The sequence below is a fragment of the Pinus tabuliformis genome, chromosome 3_2, assembly GCF_031772625.1.
Source record: "Pinus tabuliformis cultivar Carrire ecotype Pingquan chromosome 3_2, CPIR1, whole genome shotgun sequence".
Lineage (NCBI taxonomy): Eukaryota > Viridiplantae > Streptophyta > Pinopsida > Pinales > Pinaceae > Pinus > Pinus tabuliformis.
In genome coordinates, this window is record NC_142302.1 from 571,791,439 (window position 1) to 571,809,661 (window position 18,223).

General features: G+C 38.0%; 1 protein-coding gene across 1 annotated transcript in view; it reads right to left on the reverse strand.

Moving 5' to 3' along the window:
* Positions 1–18,223, reverse strand: part of LOC149181804 (protein RRP6-like 2) — a 173,485-nt gene that overhangs the window by 95,867 nt on the left and 59,395 nt on the right. Inside the window, 1 exon segment of the mRNA XM_089416701.1 lies at positions 10,578–10,736. Within this exon segment, the coding sequence (XP_089272827.1) occupies positions 10,578–10,736 (159 nt within the window).

The following is an 18,223-nucleotide window of genomic DNA, read 5'->3' on the forward strand; positions in this document are numbered from 1 at the left end:
GATAATTGTTGTTGTATACAAATTCCACTAAGGGAAGATATTTCTTCCATCAATTTTATTGGTCCATGACATACATTCTCAATGTGTCATCTAATATTTGGTTTACTCTCTCTACTTTAGAATCCGTCTCTAGATGATATGCATTATTGAAGATGGTTATGTTACCATAGAATGTAGTAGGCATTGCCAAAATCTAGAAGCAAATTGTGAATCTCTATATAATATAATTATCCATGGTACTCCATGAAGGAAAATTATTTCTTTTAGGAAAACCTGAGCAATGGTTGTTGCCTCAAAGGTGCTTTTAACTGGAATGAAGTGAGCACTCTTAGTTAATTTATCCACAATGACCATAATGCAATCATATCTCTAGGAGGTCATAAGTAAACCTCCCACAAAATCCATTGAAACAACTTCCCCCTTGCTCTCTGGTATATCATGTGGATGTAGAAGGCTTGCAAGGTGACGATGTTCAACCTTAACATATTGAAATTCCAAACATTGAGACACAAACTCTTATATCCTTTTTCATTCTTGTCCAAAAAATAGCCTTTTCAAGTCCGCATACATTTTCTTTACGCCTGGATGAGAAGCACAAGGGGATTGGTGGGTTTCCTTCATTATAAAAATCCTAAGTTCGTCATCATTTGACAAATACATCTTACCTCTATGTCATGACAATCCATCATTCTCTAAGGTGCATCCTTCCGCTTGGATGTCACTAGTACTCCTTGTAAGATAAATTTTATTCATTGGTATTGTTGGTCTCCTATAAACTAGTTTAAAATCCGATCTCTTAGGTCTAGTTTCAATGATAATATTGAATAAACTTCGAGTCTTCCACTTAAAGCATTTGCAACCTTATTTTCCTTTCCATTGACGAAAGATACCTTGAAATCATATTCACTAACTCACTCCAATGTAGTTTTTGAGCATTAAGATCCTTTTGGGTGAAGATATGTTCAAGGCTTTCATGATCTGTTTTTAGTTCGAACTGGTGTCCCACTAGATAATGTCTCCATAGTTTCAGGGCCATTACAACTACAGCTAATTCTAGATCATGAGTGGCGTAATTGATTTTAGGGGTCTTGAGTTTGCACAAAGCGTAAGCAATAGCCCCTCCTCCTTGCATCAGGGCTGCACCTAACCCTTCCCCTGATGCATCTGTGCATACACAAGTCCTTGTCCATGTCAGGCACTTTTAAGATTGGAGCGGATGTCAATCAATGTTTTAGCTCATTAAATGCTCCCTCGCACTCACCTCTCCATTCAAACTTAACACCTTTCCTTTGGAGGGTTGTGATTAGATTGGAAATCCGTGAGAATCCTTCCACAAATCTTCCATAATATGCATACTTTTTTAATATTCTTAAAAGTAGGCCAATAAATTATAGTTTCAATCTTGCTACAATCCACTGCAATGCCTTTCCCACTGATGGTATGGCCTAGATATTAAATCTCTATCTTAAATAAAAAGAACATTTAGTAAGTTCTTCATACAATTTATGTTCTCTAAGGCATTGAAGTACCAATCCCAAGTGCTCTTGATGCTCTTATTCATTGTGGTAGCAAATGAGGATGGCATCTAGGAAAACTTGGACAAAACGGTCCAAATATTTGTAGAAAACATTGTTCATCGAGTCCATTAATGTTTTTGGAGCATCAGTCAACCCAAATAGTACTATAATAAACTCATAGTGTCCATATCTTGTTCTAAATGTCATCATGTTCCCCTCTTTAATTCTTAGTCGGTAGTATCTAACTATAAGTCTATCTTGGAAAATAGTGAAGCTCCTTGTAGTTGGTTATCAATGCAAGGCATGGGATACATGTTTCTAATGGTGGCTTTGTTTAGATCGTGATAATCAATACATAACCAAAGGGTTCCATCCTTTTTCTTCACTCATCGGTGCACCCCAGGGTGATACACTAGGATGAATCAATCCTTGATCAAGAAGTTCCTCAAGTTACATATTCAACTCATTAAGTTCGAGAGCAGTGATTCGATAAGGTGTTTTTGATATGGGTTATGTTCTAGGTTTCAGGAAATGGAGAAATCAATTTCTCGGACAAGAGGAAAGCCCAGTAGCTCTAGAGGAAATACATCTGCAAATTCCAAAAGTATCGGGTGCAACTTATCAGAGGATTTTCCTTTGACATCAACCATCTATATTGCATAAATTTTGCACCCTTTCCTTATAGACTTATTAACCTTCTTGGTTAAAATAAGGTGTAAGGTAACATCATGTTTAATTCCCTTGATTACTGTGGATTCTCCCTGGTCATTTTGGAAGAGAACCATCTTTATATAACAATCCACTAAAGCTCGATGAGGTTCAAGCCAATCTATTCCTACAATTAAGCCATAAGTTCCCAAATTCATGCTATACAGGTTCATCTTGGTGTCACAGCCCCCATTGTTAACAACGCAATCCTTTCCCAGTGAGCTTATAGATTGATGAGAGCCAGATGCCATTTCTACCATCCTAAATTCACTTTGATCATGAGTTGTCAATCCCCATCTAACCAGAGCCGAAGGGGAAATAAAACTATTAGTGGCACCTAAATCAAATAACATTAAGAAAGGAATGTTCTTTATCATACTTGTAAACTTCAAAACTATGGCTTCGTGCTCAGCCTGGCAATGGCTTATGGTGGCATGAATTCAATTTTGGGTTTGTGGTTTTTCTCCTTTTGCTTTGCGTCCATATTGTCTAAGCCCAACTTAAAACTTCAAACGATCATTTCTATAATTTGAACCTCTACAATTCCAACATTCCAATTGACCTCAATTATGGATTTGTCCCTATCATTGGTCACCAACCCCTCTGCCTCTACCATTAGTTCCTTTCAAGTAGGGTTGACCCTACGTCCTTTTGAAGGCATCCCAAAAGTTGCACTAGCAATCCTAGCAACATTGTTTTGTTTTCCCTAAAATCCATATCAGTGTCCCCCTACCTTTCTAATGTTGAAATACATAACTAGGTTGGATCTTCATAAAGACATATAATCATAATTTTATGTATTTAATGAAAAGAGAAAAAAAAAGTTTATTACTGTTATTCTTGAGGCATGGGTTTCATGCTCAAGGGAAATTTATTTTTAGGTCAAGCTCCCATTGAGTGCTTCTAGGGCTTGTCATTGAGTCTACAAGTCAAACGAGTCATTGTCATATATGAAGACCCTTTTAGGCATGTTACATATTGTAAAGAAATTTTATTTGGGTCAAAATAGAGTCAAATGACCCTCCAACAGCTCGTCAAGTGCTAACAAGCAAGTCGGCCTTCAAAGAAGCAAGTCGGCCTATCTAGAAGGTCATGTCGACCTATCACAACTCTCATAAAGGTCTATATATAGGATCTTTCGGCCTCATTCAGAAGGATCTTAATCAAGCATCAAGAAGCAAGAACGAAGTGTGAAAAAGTAAGGACAAGAAGCCTATTGGATAGCGAAGAGAAGAAGAAAGAAGACTGAATTGTTTCTGGGCCTCCTACACTTCACATGTGTGAACAAATTAGGGCTACAATTTGTTTCAGGGAAGCTGAGTTGCAATACCATCAAAGAGTTAAGTTTTGATGCCTATTAGGACAGTTTTGAGGACCAAACTCACTAGGAAGAAGAAAGAGACCAAGCGAAGGGAAAAGACGGCAGATTTCTCCTTACACATGTGGTCTAGGGTTTCTGTAGTAGGGGCTGAAAATTGCAGAAGTTGCAGGTAGGCCGAAATTGCAGAAAGATAAGTCAAAATTGCAGCTAGGGGTCAAATTGCGGCGGTTGCTAAGGTTGAAGTCGCTGCAAAGAGAATCTCATCAAAAAGAGGCATTGACTTGGTCTTGGAGGGGTTTTTGGTCAAGGCTCTAGGTCTTGGAATTCATCAATTGAAGTTCTATAAGAAAAGAAGAATTCTTGTGGGTTTTCCTTTCAAGTGGAAAGTTTTTGGCCTTGGCTGATCACCTATATCTTGTGTCCTCTTGTCTCATTGTCATCTACTATTTGGTAGTTGTTTGATGATAAAAACATTAACTATAGTCAAGACAAAGAAGAAGATAATCGAGTTAAGTAAAAATACATCACAATCAGTTATCAAAGTAAGACAAATCACCTAATATTGTTGCCCCTAGATTTCTCAACATCTAACGCACCCTTTGGAGTTCCTTCAATGTAATTTCATAAGCCTTCATTTGAGCTTTCATATTTATCATCCTCTAGACCTGTCTAGCCAAACTAGTGGGTTTCCACATGGCAACTTCCACTCGAACCAACGAATCAAGCCCATGTAAGAATCTTTCAGCTTGACATTTATCATCTGCAACATCGTCCACATGCTAGACCAATACATAGAATTCAGCTCCATACTCTTTGATTGATCTACCATTCTTTCATGTTGCGTGGAAAACTCCTATTTGTTGGTGTTTGTATTCCTCTGACAAGTATCTGATTCTAAGGCTTCCTTAAACATCTCCCAAGAAACTTGCAATGGGTTGACTTGCATCTCACTCTCTTTGTTTACCCACCATAATAAAGCTTCACCTCTTAGTAGACACATTGTTATTTGGGCCTTTTCCAATGAAGAAAATGCCTTGAAACTAAGCGCTAACTTCAAACAGGTCACCCAAGCTTTTGCTACTGGACCCCCATCTCGACCTATGAACTCTTGGTCATTTGGATTTTCGCACAATTTAGCAAGAAATGTGGACAAAATTGTTGTCTGGACCCTCTAATATCGATTTCGCATTCTGGGTAAATCCTCTGATAAGATAAATTGGGAACAAGCGAGTCATATTGATTGCATTTCAAAAAATATCAGTGCAGCAATCCAATAGCATATGGTATATTTGGGCATCCACAAGGATTTCCCCACAGAAGTCCATCGAGTGGAGAATATAGAGAGCTTCATCAAGCAAGCCTTCTCTGCACAAAATCTTAAGGTTGTTGAAAATTGGCAGCTAAGGAATGAATTTCCTTGCATAAAATCTCATTTCTAACTATTCTAGAGTGACTTTCTAAAAATAGAAAGTCATGTTTATCCTCTCAAGCATGACTTTCCTAAAATAGTAAATCACCTTGCTTCAATTGGTAATCAAGTACAGATGATGGAAAATCACTTAACTTATTCTTAATCAATCTTAATTGTTCAATTTTTACTTAATCATCATTATTATTGTTATTATTATTATTATTATTAAAAAGAAATTCAAGTCACCCAATCATGGGACTCAATCATGTCATATGTAACTCCCCTCAATTAATGCATATGTTACTATTATTATTATTAAAAGGATTTCAAGACACTCAATCATGGCTTTCAATAATGTTCTCTTAAACTCTCATTATTGACATGGCATATTCCTATTACACTCTCATTATTGGCATGGCATATTCCTCTTACACTCATTAATGTTCTTACACTCTCTTACACTCATTAAAGCACGTCATAAAAGATTCTCTTACACTCAATAAAAGCATGTCATAAAATATTCTTCTTACGCACTCTTTAATGCATATGTTACACTCTCTCTCTCTCTCTTAAAAACATAAGTTACAAAGGTGTGCGTACCTCCTTAATGGCATGGGTTACATTTCCTAAATAGGCATGAGTTACACTCCCCTTGGCATGCGAGTTACCCCTCCTTTATGGCATGGACTCGTTGCTCCTCCTATATATATGTGTCTCGTTCTTTCTCCCCTCACTACTTGTGCATTGTGAAAGAAGAATTCGAACTTGAGAGAGAGTTAAAGAAGATTGTGAGTGAGAGACTTAAAGAGTAAGAGCAAATCTTGGTGAACCAAGGTTGATTCAGCGCTTCATTGTCTCAGTGTTAATTCAGTTGAGGGGAAGGTTGGTTCAGTGTCTGCATCTGTTGCTACTACTAGTGATCTTCATGCTACAACTTGTTCAGATTTGGGTGAACTTACGCATTCTCTTAATCTCTCATTATACTCTGTATCTCTGTTGAACAATTGATTTCTAATAGAAGAAGAATCTGGTTGGGTTTTCCCCTTGTGGGTTTTTCCCTAGTCATTGGACCTAAATCCTCTGTCTCATTTTGTTCTTGGCTGTCTTCTATTATGTATTTGATTTATGATCTATCTACAATTGCTCATCTAATATCACAACATAAAGAAGTTTTGTAATAAGTGATTCTTACAGCATAGAACATCAGATTCAACAATTTAAAATCATATTTGCAATCTAATCAATTTAGTTACATTTCACAGATAAGATCTGATTTCTAGAATTTAAATAATAATTTGGGAAGATTTTATTTATTCATTATTCAAAGCTAAATTGCAATTTACCTTACATATGTAAATCCAAGCACATATTTTTTTTACTCATCATTGTAAAACTGGAATTTAGCAGTTAATTGATAAATCATATTCTGCAAATTTGAACAAGTATTTGACATAATCCCAGTCACACTTTAGACTTGTCTATTCATAATCATGATTTAAATTTATTTTCAAGGTTTACATACTAAAGACTTGTCTATTCATAATCATGATTTGAATTTATTTTCAAGGTTTACATACTAAAGATCAAATTGTGATTTACCATAAGCTTCATATTCACTAGGGTTATCTTTCACTTAAGGTTGTGTTGTGTGTCAATTTAAGATTATCTGGAATATACCATCGCATATTATAAACCAGATTTTCCATTTGATTTAGTCTAGTGTTTGGACATAGTTACAAACATATCTTGGACTTGTCATTTAATCAAAAATTTGGAATTCTTTCAATTTTTATATATCATTAACCAAAGAGTGGCTTAACCTAAGAGTTATTGAGGAATTTATCTTTCTTCTTGGGTATAATTCCTTTTCAGAAATCTGGAAATTTGCCTTCATTAAGTATCATAAAACCCGATTCAATTTTGATCTACATATTTCATAGTTGCTTTATCATCTAAGTGGATTCATGTGACATATGTTTAGTTCCCATTAAAAATAATTTAATAAATCAACATATATGAAGCACTACATCACTAAGTATTGAATCTATCATTCTTTTAAAGTTGTATCATTGGATCCATTGATTCTATGAGTAAAGGAAATCTCAGCACTTTGGTTGATCATATAAAGATTTACTTAGGCTCTCATATAATTACAGTGTTCCACGGGGACGCGTCCCCCAGGGTCGGGTGCACGCACCCCTCGCACCCCACGCACCCGGGACGGGGAGTCTCTTGGGGGTGCGTTTCCCCACGCACCCTTTTTGGGGAGTCTTGGGGAGACGCAAGGGGGTGCGTTTCCCCAGTGTGGGAGTCTCGACTCCCCACGACTCCCCGAAAAGGGTGCTTCTGGGCGTCCCCCTCAGTGTGGGAGTCTAGACTCCCCAAAAAGGGTGCGCCTGGGCGTCCCCCCTTCAGATTTGTCTAATATGACTTAAAAATTTAAAATTTAAAATAAAAAATGAAAACCATTAATTTTTTTTTTTAAATTAAAATTAAAACTAAAAGCTAAACCTAAAACTCATGTCATGAAAGGGAAACCGCTCATTTGATTAGTGGCCTTGCATTGCTCCAGCGCCGACTTTGACTGAACATTGAACTGAGGGACAGAGCATGGTGCACAGAGTCATTGCTGTTCAGTGTTGAGAAACTCAGAAAGCGTGCTGCGTCCCTCCGAGCTCCAGTTTGCAAGTTTGTTGTTTGCAGTTGCTTCAGCGGCTTTAAAAGTTCGATTCGACCACAGCTTTCAGGTTTGAGCCGCAGCGCAGCCGTCAACCCTCTGTCCCGACACCCTACGACTGTGCGGCTCCACCTCCAGGTAAACGTCAAGGATAAATATTAAAAAGTTTTAATTTCCGTTTTGCTGTTTTGCTATCAGTCGACGATCCATCTACGAGTGCCAAGTGGTAGCTATCGGGCTATCGGGTTTCAGTTCTTTTAAATTGGACTGTCTTCAAAACCGAAATATCACCAATAAACGACAACCAATAAATGAATTCCTGTGTAAGTCTGAACATAATCATGGAGTGGGAAAACCTGAGTGTAATAGGAACTCTGTGGTACCTTTTCGTATCCTTGTGCCGTCTAGTTGGTCTAAAAATAATGTGAATCCTGTAGAATATTTCTATTTCTAAATGTGACATTCTGTGAAATAATCTCTGTGGCATGGTTTGCGATTTCCTGCGGTTTTATTATGCGAGCTTCAGTATCAAATTTCAATTGCTACCTGGGACATTTCTTCTCTGCAGAACAATAGAATAACCGTTAATGTGAAGCTTCTGTTCCAGCTGTAAAGAAGTAATCCGAAGACTTGTTCTCTGAATCCAAATTGTAGGGTTGAAGCCTTTGTGGTAGAAGTTCAAATAAGGTGGAGGCTTGCTTAATAGCACTACTAAATCAAAGTAGATTACTAGATTGTAGAATGATGAACCATTGAATCAATGAATGATGAATGATATCGATCAATGTATTTCAAATTTTCAGTATTTAAATATTTTATTACTGATTTTCTTTTTCAAATCTCAATGCTTGATGTATCATGTATGTATCAAAATGAATGATGAGGATAGATCAATGATTCAAATTTCAATTGTCTATTTAATATTTTTATGCTTTCATTATTGAACAGTGAACAATGAATATGAACTTGAATATATATATATATATATATATATATATATATATATACCTCGACGACTCCCCGCACCCCCGAAATTTCCCTAAAATTTGAGGGTACTCCCACACGTCCCCCCTGTGCGTCTCCCCGCACCCGCGTCTCCCCGCACCGGAGTCTTGGTGGAACATTGTATAATTAAGGGTTAAAACCCTTGACCTCTAAAGAGTCAGCTAAAACTAAAAGTGAAGAGGAAGTGGTATTGACAAGACAGTGATACAATTCCTATTAGTTACCCGAAGGTTGAATCTGTGGATTGAGCTTTTTCCACTAAGATGCTAATTTATGTGGTAGCAAGGCCTTTAAAAGTATAGACTTGTTGATGGCTACTTTTGTTTGTGCCTGGATGTGTGGTGGCAAGATTGGAACTAGAATTACTTTACAGACTTTAAAAAAATATAAGATTGCTGATAACTACTTTTGGTTCTGCCATCAGCAAATTCTTGATATCAAGCTCAACAAGCTCTAGAGGCTATCTCCAGGTAGATGAATTGGTTTTCCTACATTAAAGCCATCTAGAAACCCCTCATCAAGCCCAATGAAGCAATTTTCCCAGGTCTCTAATGTTGGGTGGATTGGCCTTGGGCTATAGACTCCAACATATGAGAGTTTCTCAGCCTGTGTCAGCCTGTGTGCCCAATCTGTAGAAGGAATCAAACCATCCAACGTGTTTGTGAGTTCTCTGATTTTGTTCAACCAACTTTGAAATGGATCTATAAACTCTGTAATCAATTCCTCCCCTCCCATGTTTCCTGGAAGGTTGCCCTCATGGGCAACAAACTTCCTTGGTCCATTGTGTTTCAATTAGCTTGGCAGGTCATTAGAAAGAAATCTTACTCCCTTTTTAGAACAGGATCAAATGGTTGTACAAAAATGCTAAGCTTGATAGAAGATTTCCCTGGTTTAAAGGATCACTGCTTTCAAATTTAAGCTAATTCACACTCTAAATCTCTATCGAACAAAGAAAATTGAAAGGGAAAAAGAACACTTGCATCAGCTGACTATGTACTGAGGGATGGAACCATGCACAATGAGCAGAGAACCCCCTAACAACCCCTGCACTCAATCTGCTGAGTCTCACAGGCCTGGTTTAGAGCTGTCCAAGAGGGTTGAGAGAATCACAGCAGCTTTGCCTCCCCCAGCCCACCCTCCAAATGAAAAGTTCCTGACCTTGGCCCTCATCATTTCTGAGATTGAAAAGCCTCGCAAGCCCAAGCAAGGAAATGATAGGTGCCCTTTTTATGTTATGACAGTTGCTACTTGCTGTATAGCAGATTTTCATTGTAGCCTATATGGCACTTTTGTTTTCAAACAACTACCTTTCTAGGTTATTGGGGAATTTTGGCATTGAGAGAAGCACCGCAGCTGACCTCCTCCAGCCCACCCTCCGAACAAAAATTTGCTGACCTTGGTCCTCAGCATTATTGAGAAAGAAAATCCTTGCAAGCCCAAAAAAGGGAATTGATAAGTGGGCCCTTTTTATGTAATGACCGTTACTAGCAGATTTTCATTGTAGTCTATATGGAACTTTTGTTTTCAAACTAGATATTGGGGGATTTTGGACACTATACTCATGGTGGTTGCTGAATGGAAAACGCCTTGTACATATTCAATCATATTAATAGCTAAAGTAATCATTTTATTCAACAGATTCACACACACTTATAGGCCATTGGCAGATTTTGGACACTATGCTCATGGTGGTTGCTGAATACAAAATGCTTTGTACATATTCAATCATATCAATAGCCAAAGCATTTTATTGAACAAAGCCCCACACACACACACACAAAGTCCAGTTAAAAAAAGTGCATAGTCAATATAATATAGACAATAACCCATATGTTGCTACAGTGTGTGTATATGTGTGATTTTTCAAAAGACAACTCAAGGGAATTGGATGTTGAAATGTATCAGAAACAGGAAATGTGCACACAATGCAGATATTACCTTTTTAATAGCAGGATTTGCAAATATGTGTTTCAAACAAGGACCAATGTACTTGCGCAATATCAAGGTATCAACGACAAAGTCCTCTGCTCTTGTAGAAATTTGCATCAAACATGTTAAACCCTGGAAAGATCTGTACTGATTGTGCTCAAGATCAACCTGACACCATGTAAGACAAAATAAATGACAGATTACTACATGAAAACATATAAAACAAAACTTTGACAAAAGACAAGTCAGGAAAGGCCACTAAAATTAACTAAATGAAAACGTTATAAAAATAAAACTTGGACAAAAGACAGGTCTGGAAAGGCCACTAAACTTATCTCAGATGGTAATGATTAATTTCTTAATTCTAATTTTTCCCCATGATTTTAAAACTCTGATGGAACATTTGCATGTCTTTATACCAGATAGAAGGACAAAAAGAGGAAGACGTGATGATATCAATAAAAGGCTCAGGGAGGAAATTCTGAATAATAGAAATATAATGAAATTAACTTTGCTCTTGGGAACCTCATCCTTTAAACACATGCTGAACAATTGGAATGCACAGGAATTTATTTGGTTATTTTTAGTGAGTTTTAAACCAAAATCACTATAGTAATTATACTTCTCAATACCTCAATACCTCATGTCATATGATATGAATATTAATCACACCACTATGCATCATTTCCATTAAACCCTGATAATATGGCTATTGTTAATAGCTAACTAACAAATAACAAAAATGCTGTCAACTAATGTTTTCCTGTAAATATAGCAGCATTTTATTGTCCCCGCAGTGTATCAGTTGCCAACTGCATATATGTAATGCTCCGAAAGGATTAAATGACCCAAGTGGCAAGGGACGAAGTAGCCTATTGATGCAGGAGCATCTAGGCCTAGCCAGCAATGTGATGGTGTGGTCACATGTTGTGGCTAACGAGAGTTTGGAAGAAGAATTGGTTACTTAATTTCTATAAATTGCAAAGTATGTAAGCAGTTATATTGTTGCCAAATATTAAGAAAAAGAGAGAATAGGTGGCAAGTTGATCCTCCCTGCGTGGAGATCAAGCCAAGTAGTTTAGTTTGTTCAGCTTAGGATAGGATTTGATTTCTAAATGTATAGTCTATCCCTTCAATTGTGGAGGAGATGGTTAGCTCAGATATATTGTATTTCCTTTCTTTTCAAAAAGGGCAGAGCGAGAGGATTCACGATGCATTTGTAAGCCTACGGGCAGATTAGAGGAAACAGAGGCTCTAATTAGAAGAATCAAGCCAAAGAGGGCCGGAGAGTTAATTCTAAGTGTGGACGGTGTGATTCAATATGAAATGATAAATTATGGTTACATTAGTGATTCTATGTAACATGTGTATCCAGGCGGAATTCGGCGAACATAGAGAGACAGAGGAACTGTGTATTTATGCATTTCCCAGTTGTGTTGTGTATATGTGTTAATCATTTAAAATTCCATTTGCAGGCATGTTGATCGACAATCGATCACTATGGGGATCGATAACGATCCATTGAGTAAACGAATTATTGTTATATATGGAGTCATGGTGTGAAAATAGAGGATGGCAGAGGAAACCTGAGAAAGGCATAAATCCATAAAAAGCTAGCAAAATCAATTCAAGGAGGAAACAGGCGAAGAGTGCATGAGATCCGTTGGATCTCATAGTTCGACGATCATCGCATGGCATAGATGCGAGGGCGTTAAGTAGCAAAAGCGGTCTTCATAAGGTGGTAAACGGATTATCGGGTGGCCCCAAACCCATAAGTGGTATTTCCAAAGACGGACCCGATTCCATACACACAATGACACGTAGCAGCCGAGGAGAGAGAAAAACAGCGTTTTCGAGCGGGTAACCATCGTGCAAGTGGTCCACCCGAAATCTCTAACAGTCGTCAGATCCATTGAGTACAGATCAACGATGGAGGATTGTCGTGCAAGTTGTTGATCCACGACCGGAGGTAACGAAGGACAGCGAAGCGCAACGGAAAGGCGATGAACCGGACCCGACGATTTATGAACGCGGATGTATAATATTTGAAGTCTAGCTTATATGTTTCGGTTGGGTTTTCCATGGTTTCCCTGTATTTTCGACCAAGTTGTGTGGCCCTAGTTTTTAATGAAAAAGCATATATATAACGCTTATGATAGAAGGTGTGGGCCCATAACCCACAGGCTTGAGTAAGGTGACTAGGAAAAATAGGGAAAATTGCCTTTAGGTGGTTTTTTTCCTGCATCATTTGGTATCAGAGCAAGGATGCCTTGCTTGTGAAGATTGTGACTAAAAAGGTACAAAAGCTCGCAGCATGTTAAATGAATGCAAAGTTTGGCACCGGACTACAGCAGTAAGACTGTAGGAAGAACTTTGGAAAGTTCTTAGAGATTGTAGCAGAACCTCATTCCAGCTGAGGCTTGGAATAGATATGGACAGAGGAGTCCTTAAGAGTAGTGAGTGTAGCAACCAGAGAGAGAGCAAGATTGCTCAGTGCAAGTTCTAAGGAAAGAGGACTTGGAGACCAGGCAGAGGAGAAGCTTGGTGAGAAGATCAACTTAGAAGGAAGTTGATTGGTTGCAGGTGTAGAGCTCACACAGAAGAGAAGATGGCTATGGAAAGTCATATGGAAGGTTCAGAAGAAGGCTACAAGATGAAGGAGAAGGGTGCTCAAACAATCTGTAGGAAACGGATAAGTCAAGCAGAGCTTGACAAGGAAATAGCTGAGATAAGAGAAGAACTCGATGCGTTAGTAATGTTGCTAAAGGAGAACCAAAGACTAGGTTGGGTCCTGAAGAAGAAGCCAGTGAAGTGGCCTAAGTTGCAAAAAAGGCTACAACAAAGACAGGTAAAGTGGTTGATGGAAAACCTCATAGAAGCAGAAGCAGAAATGAAAGTTTCCATTTGTAGACCAAAACAGGGAGAAATTCTAGGTGAAGAGGATAATGAGAGGTCATCTGAAGATCTCATGAACTATTGAAATAGTTCAAAACAATTAGAAGATATGTTGACAAGGGACTTGTCAAGCAAATGAGGCAATGAAGGCTTGTGATTTCAATTCTCATAGTTTGTGTATGTTTGCAGGATATGCAGAGGATGACGGACAATCTGGTGAAATTGTCACAAACAGGAATGAAGCTCTTGAGGTGAAGTATGATGGAGAATGTCTTTTAGAGGAAGAAGGTGTTGATTTATTGCAACAAAAAGAGTTCATAAATGAAATTATGTTTGTTGTAAGACAGTCAGATGAAGTTGATATGGACGAGAAGTCTAATGAAATTGCCATAGTGGTATTCCAAGAAGGTAAGCAAATGAATTTGTTTGATGAAATTGATGAAAGAACTTTGCAATATGATAGTGCTGAAAACAAGATAACTCAAGAGGATTGCCAGGAAAAGAATGAAGCTGAGAATGAACGCTGTGATGAACTGTTGGAAAGATTTCACATGGAAATAGAGTTCTTAGAAAGATTGATCAAGGAACCTAAAGGAGAAACGAAGCTTTCAGAACCTAATAAAGAAGAGATTATGGTTACCATGCATAATAAGGATGAAATGTCTCAAACATTTATAGAGTTAAGTAAATGTTTAGACTCTTCAATTAATGATGTGACTGTAGGTACGGAAGACAACATTAATAAATATGATGTTGAAATCAGAGAAATTGAACAGAGATTATTTGAAGGTGAAATGGAAGATCAAGAGCAACAAGAAAGTTATAACCTTAGAGACATGAAGGAAATAAGAGTATTAACCCAGCAGGATAAAAATGGAAGAAACCAGCAATTTAAAAGAGATGATCAGCAACATGAGAGTGAGTTTGAGGAAGACATTAGATTGCAGGAGTATAGCAACTGGCAGCAGAATGAAGAACAAGAGTTTAGTCTGGCAGTAATAAGAGCAGAAGTAAATATAATAACAAAGGGCCTACAAAGAAATACAAGTGAAGACCGAAGATACAAATGGAGAACGAAGAAACGGGTCAAGTGGAAGCTATTGCAACAAAGGTGGAGTGGCAAGCTGATAAACGAGTTCAGGGAACTTGAACAAATTCATATTGATTTGTTAGAGAAGGAGAGACTCAAAGAAATGGAGTCACAGCAAAGAGGATCTGCTGAAATCCAAAAGATCTATGATGGAAGATTGGTGCTTGAAGCATCAAAAGAGGATGAAAGGTATTGTATTTTTAAAACTGATGATTGTTGTGTGCTTGCAGGTCATGTAAGCTTAGGGAAAAACAAGCAGTTATTGGAAACTGTCATATCAACAGGTGAAAAGATGACTACCCACAGTCATATGAAGAATAAAGAGAAAAGTTACAGTCAAGTGAAGGAAGATGTCCAGTTAGATGACATCCAAAGGATAAGCCAAAAGGAGGATGGCAAAGGAATTATTGAGATCAAAGAAGTGTTTGGAAAGGAAGAGATCCATTCATATGAATATGGAACAAAGAGTTTTCTCAAGAAAACTGATGAAGCTAATACAAACCAAATGGAGAATCTTATGGTGTATTCAGGAAGTGGGAGTCAACTGGAAGAATTGATGATGAAATTATTTGAGGAGACCTTGGTGTTTCATAGTTTTGAACCTAATATTTTGAGTGTAAATGCAAGATACATTGAGGTAAGGCAACTATTTAATGTTGTCATAAGGTTAAGGAAAAGTAAAGATATGATTTTTCAGAAGTTAGAAGAAGGAAATTCACATAATATTGTGATGCAAAGGAAAGAGCAGCTGTTAAACATAGCTGTAGCGAATTATGCAAATATTGGACAACTATTGAGGATTGAAGCCAAAGGAAAGCAGCGACTGAAGATTGATACAGAATACTTGGTAGATGTTAAACAATTATTGAAGATTATTGACCTTGAATAAAGCCAGAGTAGAGAAGGACTAAAGACAGATGTTGCAGACAATGAAGTTAGTAAGGATCGTACAGAGCTCTTGGGAGAAATTCCAAATAAGATGGCAGATTTGTGGCATGAGTCAAGTCTTTTGGAGAAGGGGCAAGAAAACCAAAGAATAGGGGATCAAACTGTACAACCAGAACTGAATGAGAATGAAGAAGTTGTCATGGACGACAAATATGGAAAAGAAGTTGTCAGAAATGTTGGCATAAGGAAGGGTGAGATCAAAATGTCTCAGAAAGATGGAATGATGTTGAAATTACAGTATGGAATTGTTGAACTGGATATGAGTTCAAGGGGTGATAATAACAAGAATACTATTGTGCAATAGGGAGTTATTGATGAAGAAGAGGTTGAATATGGCATTTCAGAAGCATACAAATACGATGCCATAATCATTAAGGGTGCAGAAATTAAGTTACTAGAAGAAGAGGTATTCCAAGTACCTAAGCAAGCAGGAATAATTCTTAGTTTTCAAGAAATTTGTGGAATTGCAGGTATACTGGAAATTGAAGTAAGAAGTGATGAAGCCATGAATGAGAAACCAGAAGAAGGAACTGGAATTGTTGCAGGGGATAAATGGAGAAAGAATTTGTACATTTTAGAAATATATATGGGAAAATATTGGCACATGGATTATGATGTTCGTATGCAAGAACACATCCAGTTGCAGGAGAATAGTATTCATCATCTGAGAAGCGAAGTGGACAAAGAAATTGATGAGTTGTGGAGACTCATACAACAACATTCCAATAGAATAAATAGAGGACAAAAGGAGAAAGGAAGATTGGTTGGAAAGAATGGTACAAGTGAAGGTAATGGTAAATTGCAAATTAAGGTGTGGAAGCCTGGCATAAATTGTGATGATGAGCAAAAAGCAGTAAGTTATATGAAAAAGACAGCAGCAGATAATGAGAGCATAGCTAATGGGACAATACAGCATAAAGTATGGAGACCTGGAGAATGACAACCAACAACAGCAGTAACCAAGAACAAGACTACCGAACAAAGTATGGGATCCAGGAGGACACAGATCAGAAGCACATGATCAGGAGATCATGATTATTTTTAATCTTGGAAGTCCGATGCAGGAGCATCTAGGCCTAGCCAGCAATGTGATGGTGTGATCACATGTTGTGGCTAACAAGAGTTTGGAAGAAGAATTGGTTACTTAATTTCTATAAATTGCAAAGTATGTAAGTAGTTATATTGTTGCCAAATATTAAGGAAAAGAGAGAATAGGTGGCAAGTTGATCCTCCCTACGTGGAGATCAAGCCAAGTAGTTTAGTTTGTTCAGATTAGGATAGGATTTGATTTCTAAATGTATAGTCTATCCCTTCAATTGTGGAGGAGATGGTTAGCTTAGATATATTGTATTTCCTTTCTTTTCAAAAAGGACAGAGCGAGAGGATTCGAGAGGATTCACGATGGAATTGTAAGCCTACGGGCAGATTAGAGGAAATAGAGGCTCTAATTAGAAGAATCAGTCTAGAGAGGGACAAAGAGCCTCAAATATGTAATTATGTGTTTATATGTTATATACAAAGAGTTAATTGTGAGTGTGAATGGTGTGATTCAATATGAAATGATAAATTTTGGTTACATTAGTGATTTTGTCTAATATGTGTATCCAATCAGAATTCAGCGAACATGGAGAGACAGAGGAACTGTATATTTATGCATTTTCCAGTTGTGTTGTGTATATGTGTTAATCATTTAAAATTCCATTTGCAGGCATGTTGATTGGCAATCGATCACTATATGGAGCCGTGGTGTGAAAATACAGTATGGCAAAGGAAACCTGAGAAAGGTGTAAATCCATCAAAAGCCAGCGAAATCAAGTCAAGGAGGAAACAGACGAAGAGTGCATGAGATCCATTGGATCTCATAGATCGACGGTCATCGCATGGCATAGATGCGAGGGCGTTAAGTAGCGAAAGCGGTTTTCATAAGGTGGTAAATGGATTATCGGGCGGCCCCAAACCCATAAGTGGTATTCCCAAAGACGGACCCGATTCCATACACACAGTGACACGTAGCAGCCGAGGAGAGAGAAAAACAGTTTTTTCGAGCGAGTAACCACCGTGCAAGTGGTCCACCCAAAATCTCTGACAGTCGTCGGATCCATTGAGTACAGATCAACGGTGGAGGATTGTCGTGCAAGTTGTTGATCGGCGATAACAAAGGACGGCGGAGCGCAACAGAAAGGCGATGAACCGGACCCAACGATTTATGAACGCGGATGTATAATATTTGAAGTCCGGTTTATATGTTCCGGTCGGGTTTTCCATGGTTTCCGTGTATTTTCGACCAAGTTGTGTGGCCCTAGTTTTTAATGAAAAAGCATAGATATAACGCTTATGATAGAAGGTTTGGGCCCATAACCCACAGGGTTGCGTAAGGTGACTGGGAAAAGCAGGGAAAATTTCCTTTAGTTGGTTTTTTCTTGCATCACCTATTCATCCCTGTAGGGTATCGTCTTTGATAAAGGGGGAAACCCCAAATTACCCAATGTTTAGGCAGAGGAGGGCAATTTTTGGGGCAGCTGGGGCAAAATGCCCAAAGATGGGGTTTGTTGTGAACCCCACTCAATTAATTAAGGCGATAAATCCCCTCAAGGAAATCTATAAATACAAGAGGGTTAGATTCATTGAGGCATCATTGGATTGGATTATTTGTCTCTGATTTCTTTGAGCCTGGGGCTCTGAGGGTTTTAAGACCCCATTTTTCCTTGGACTAGTTTCGGTG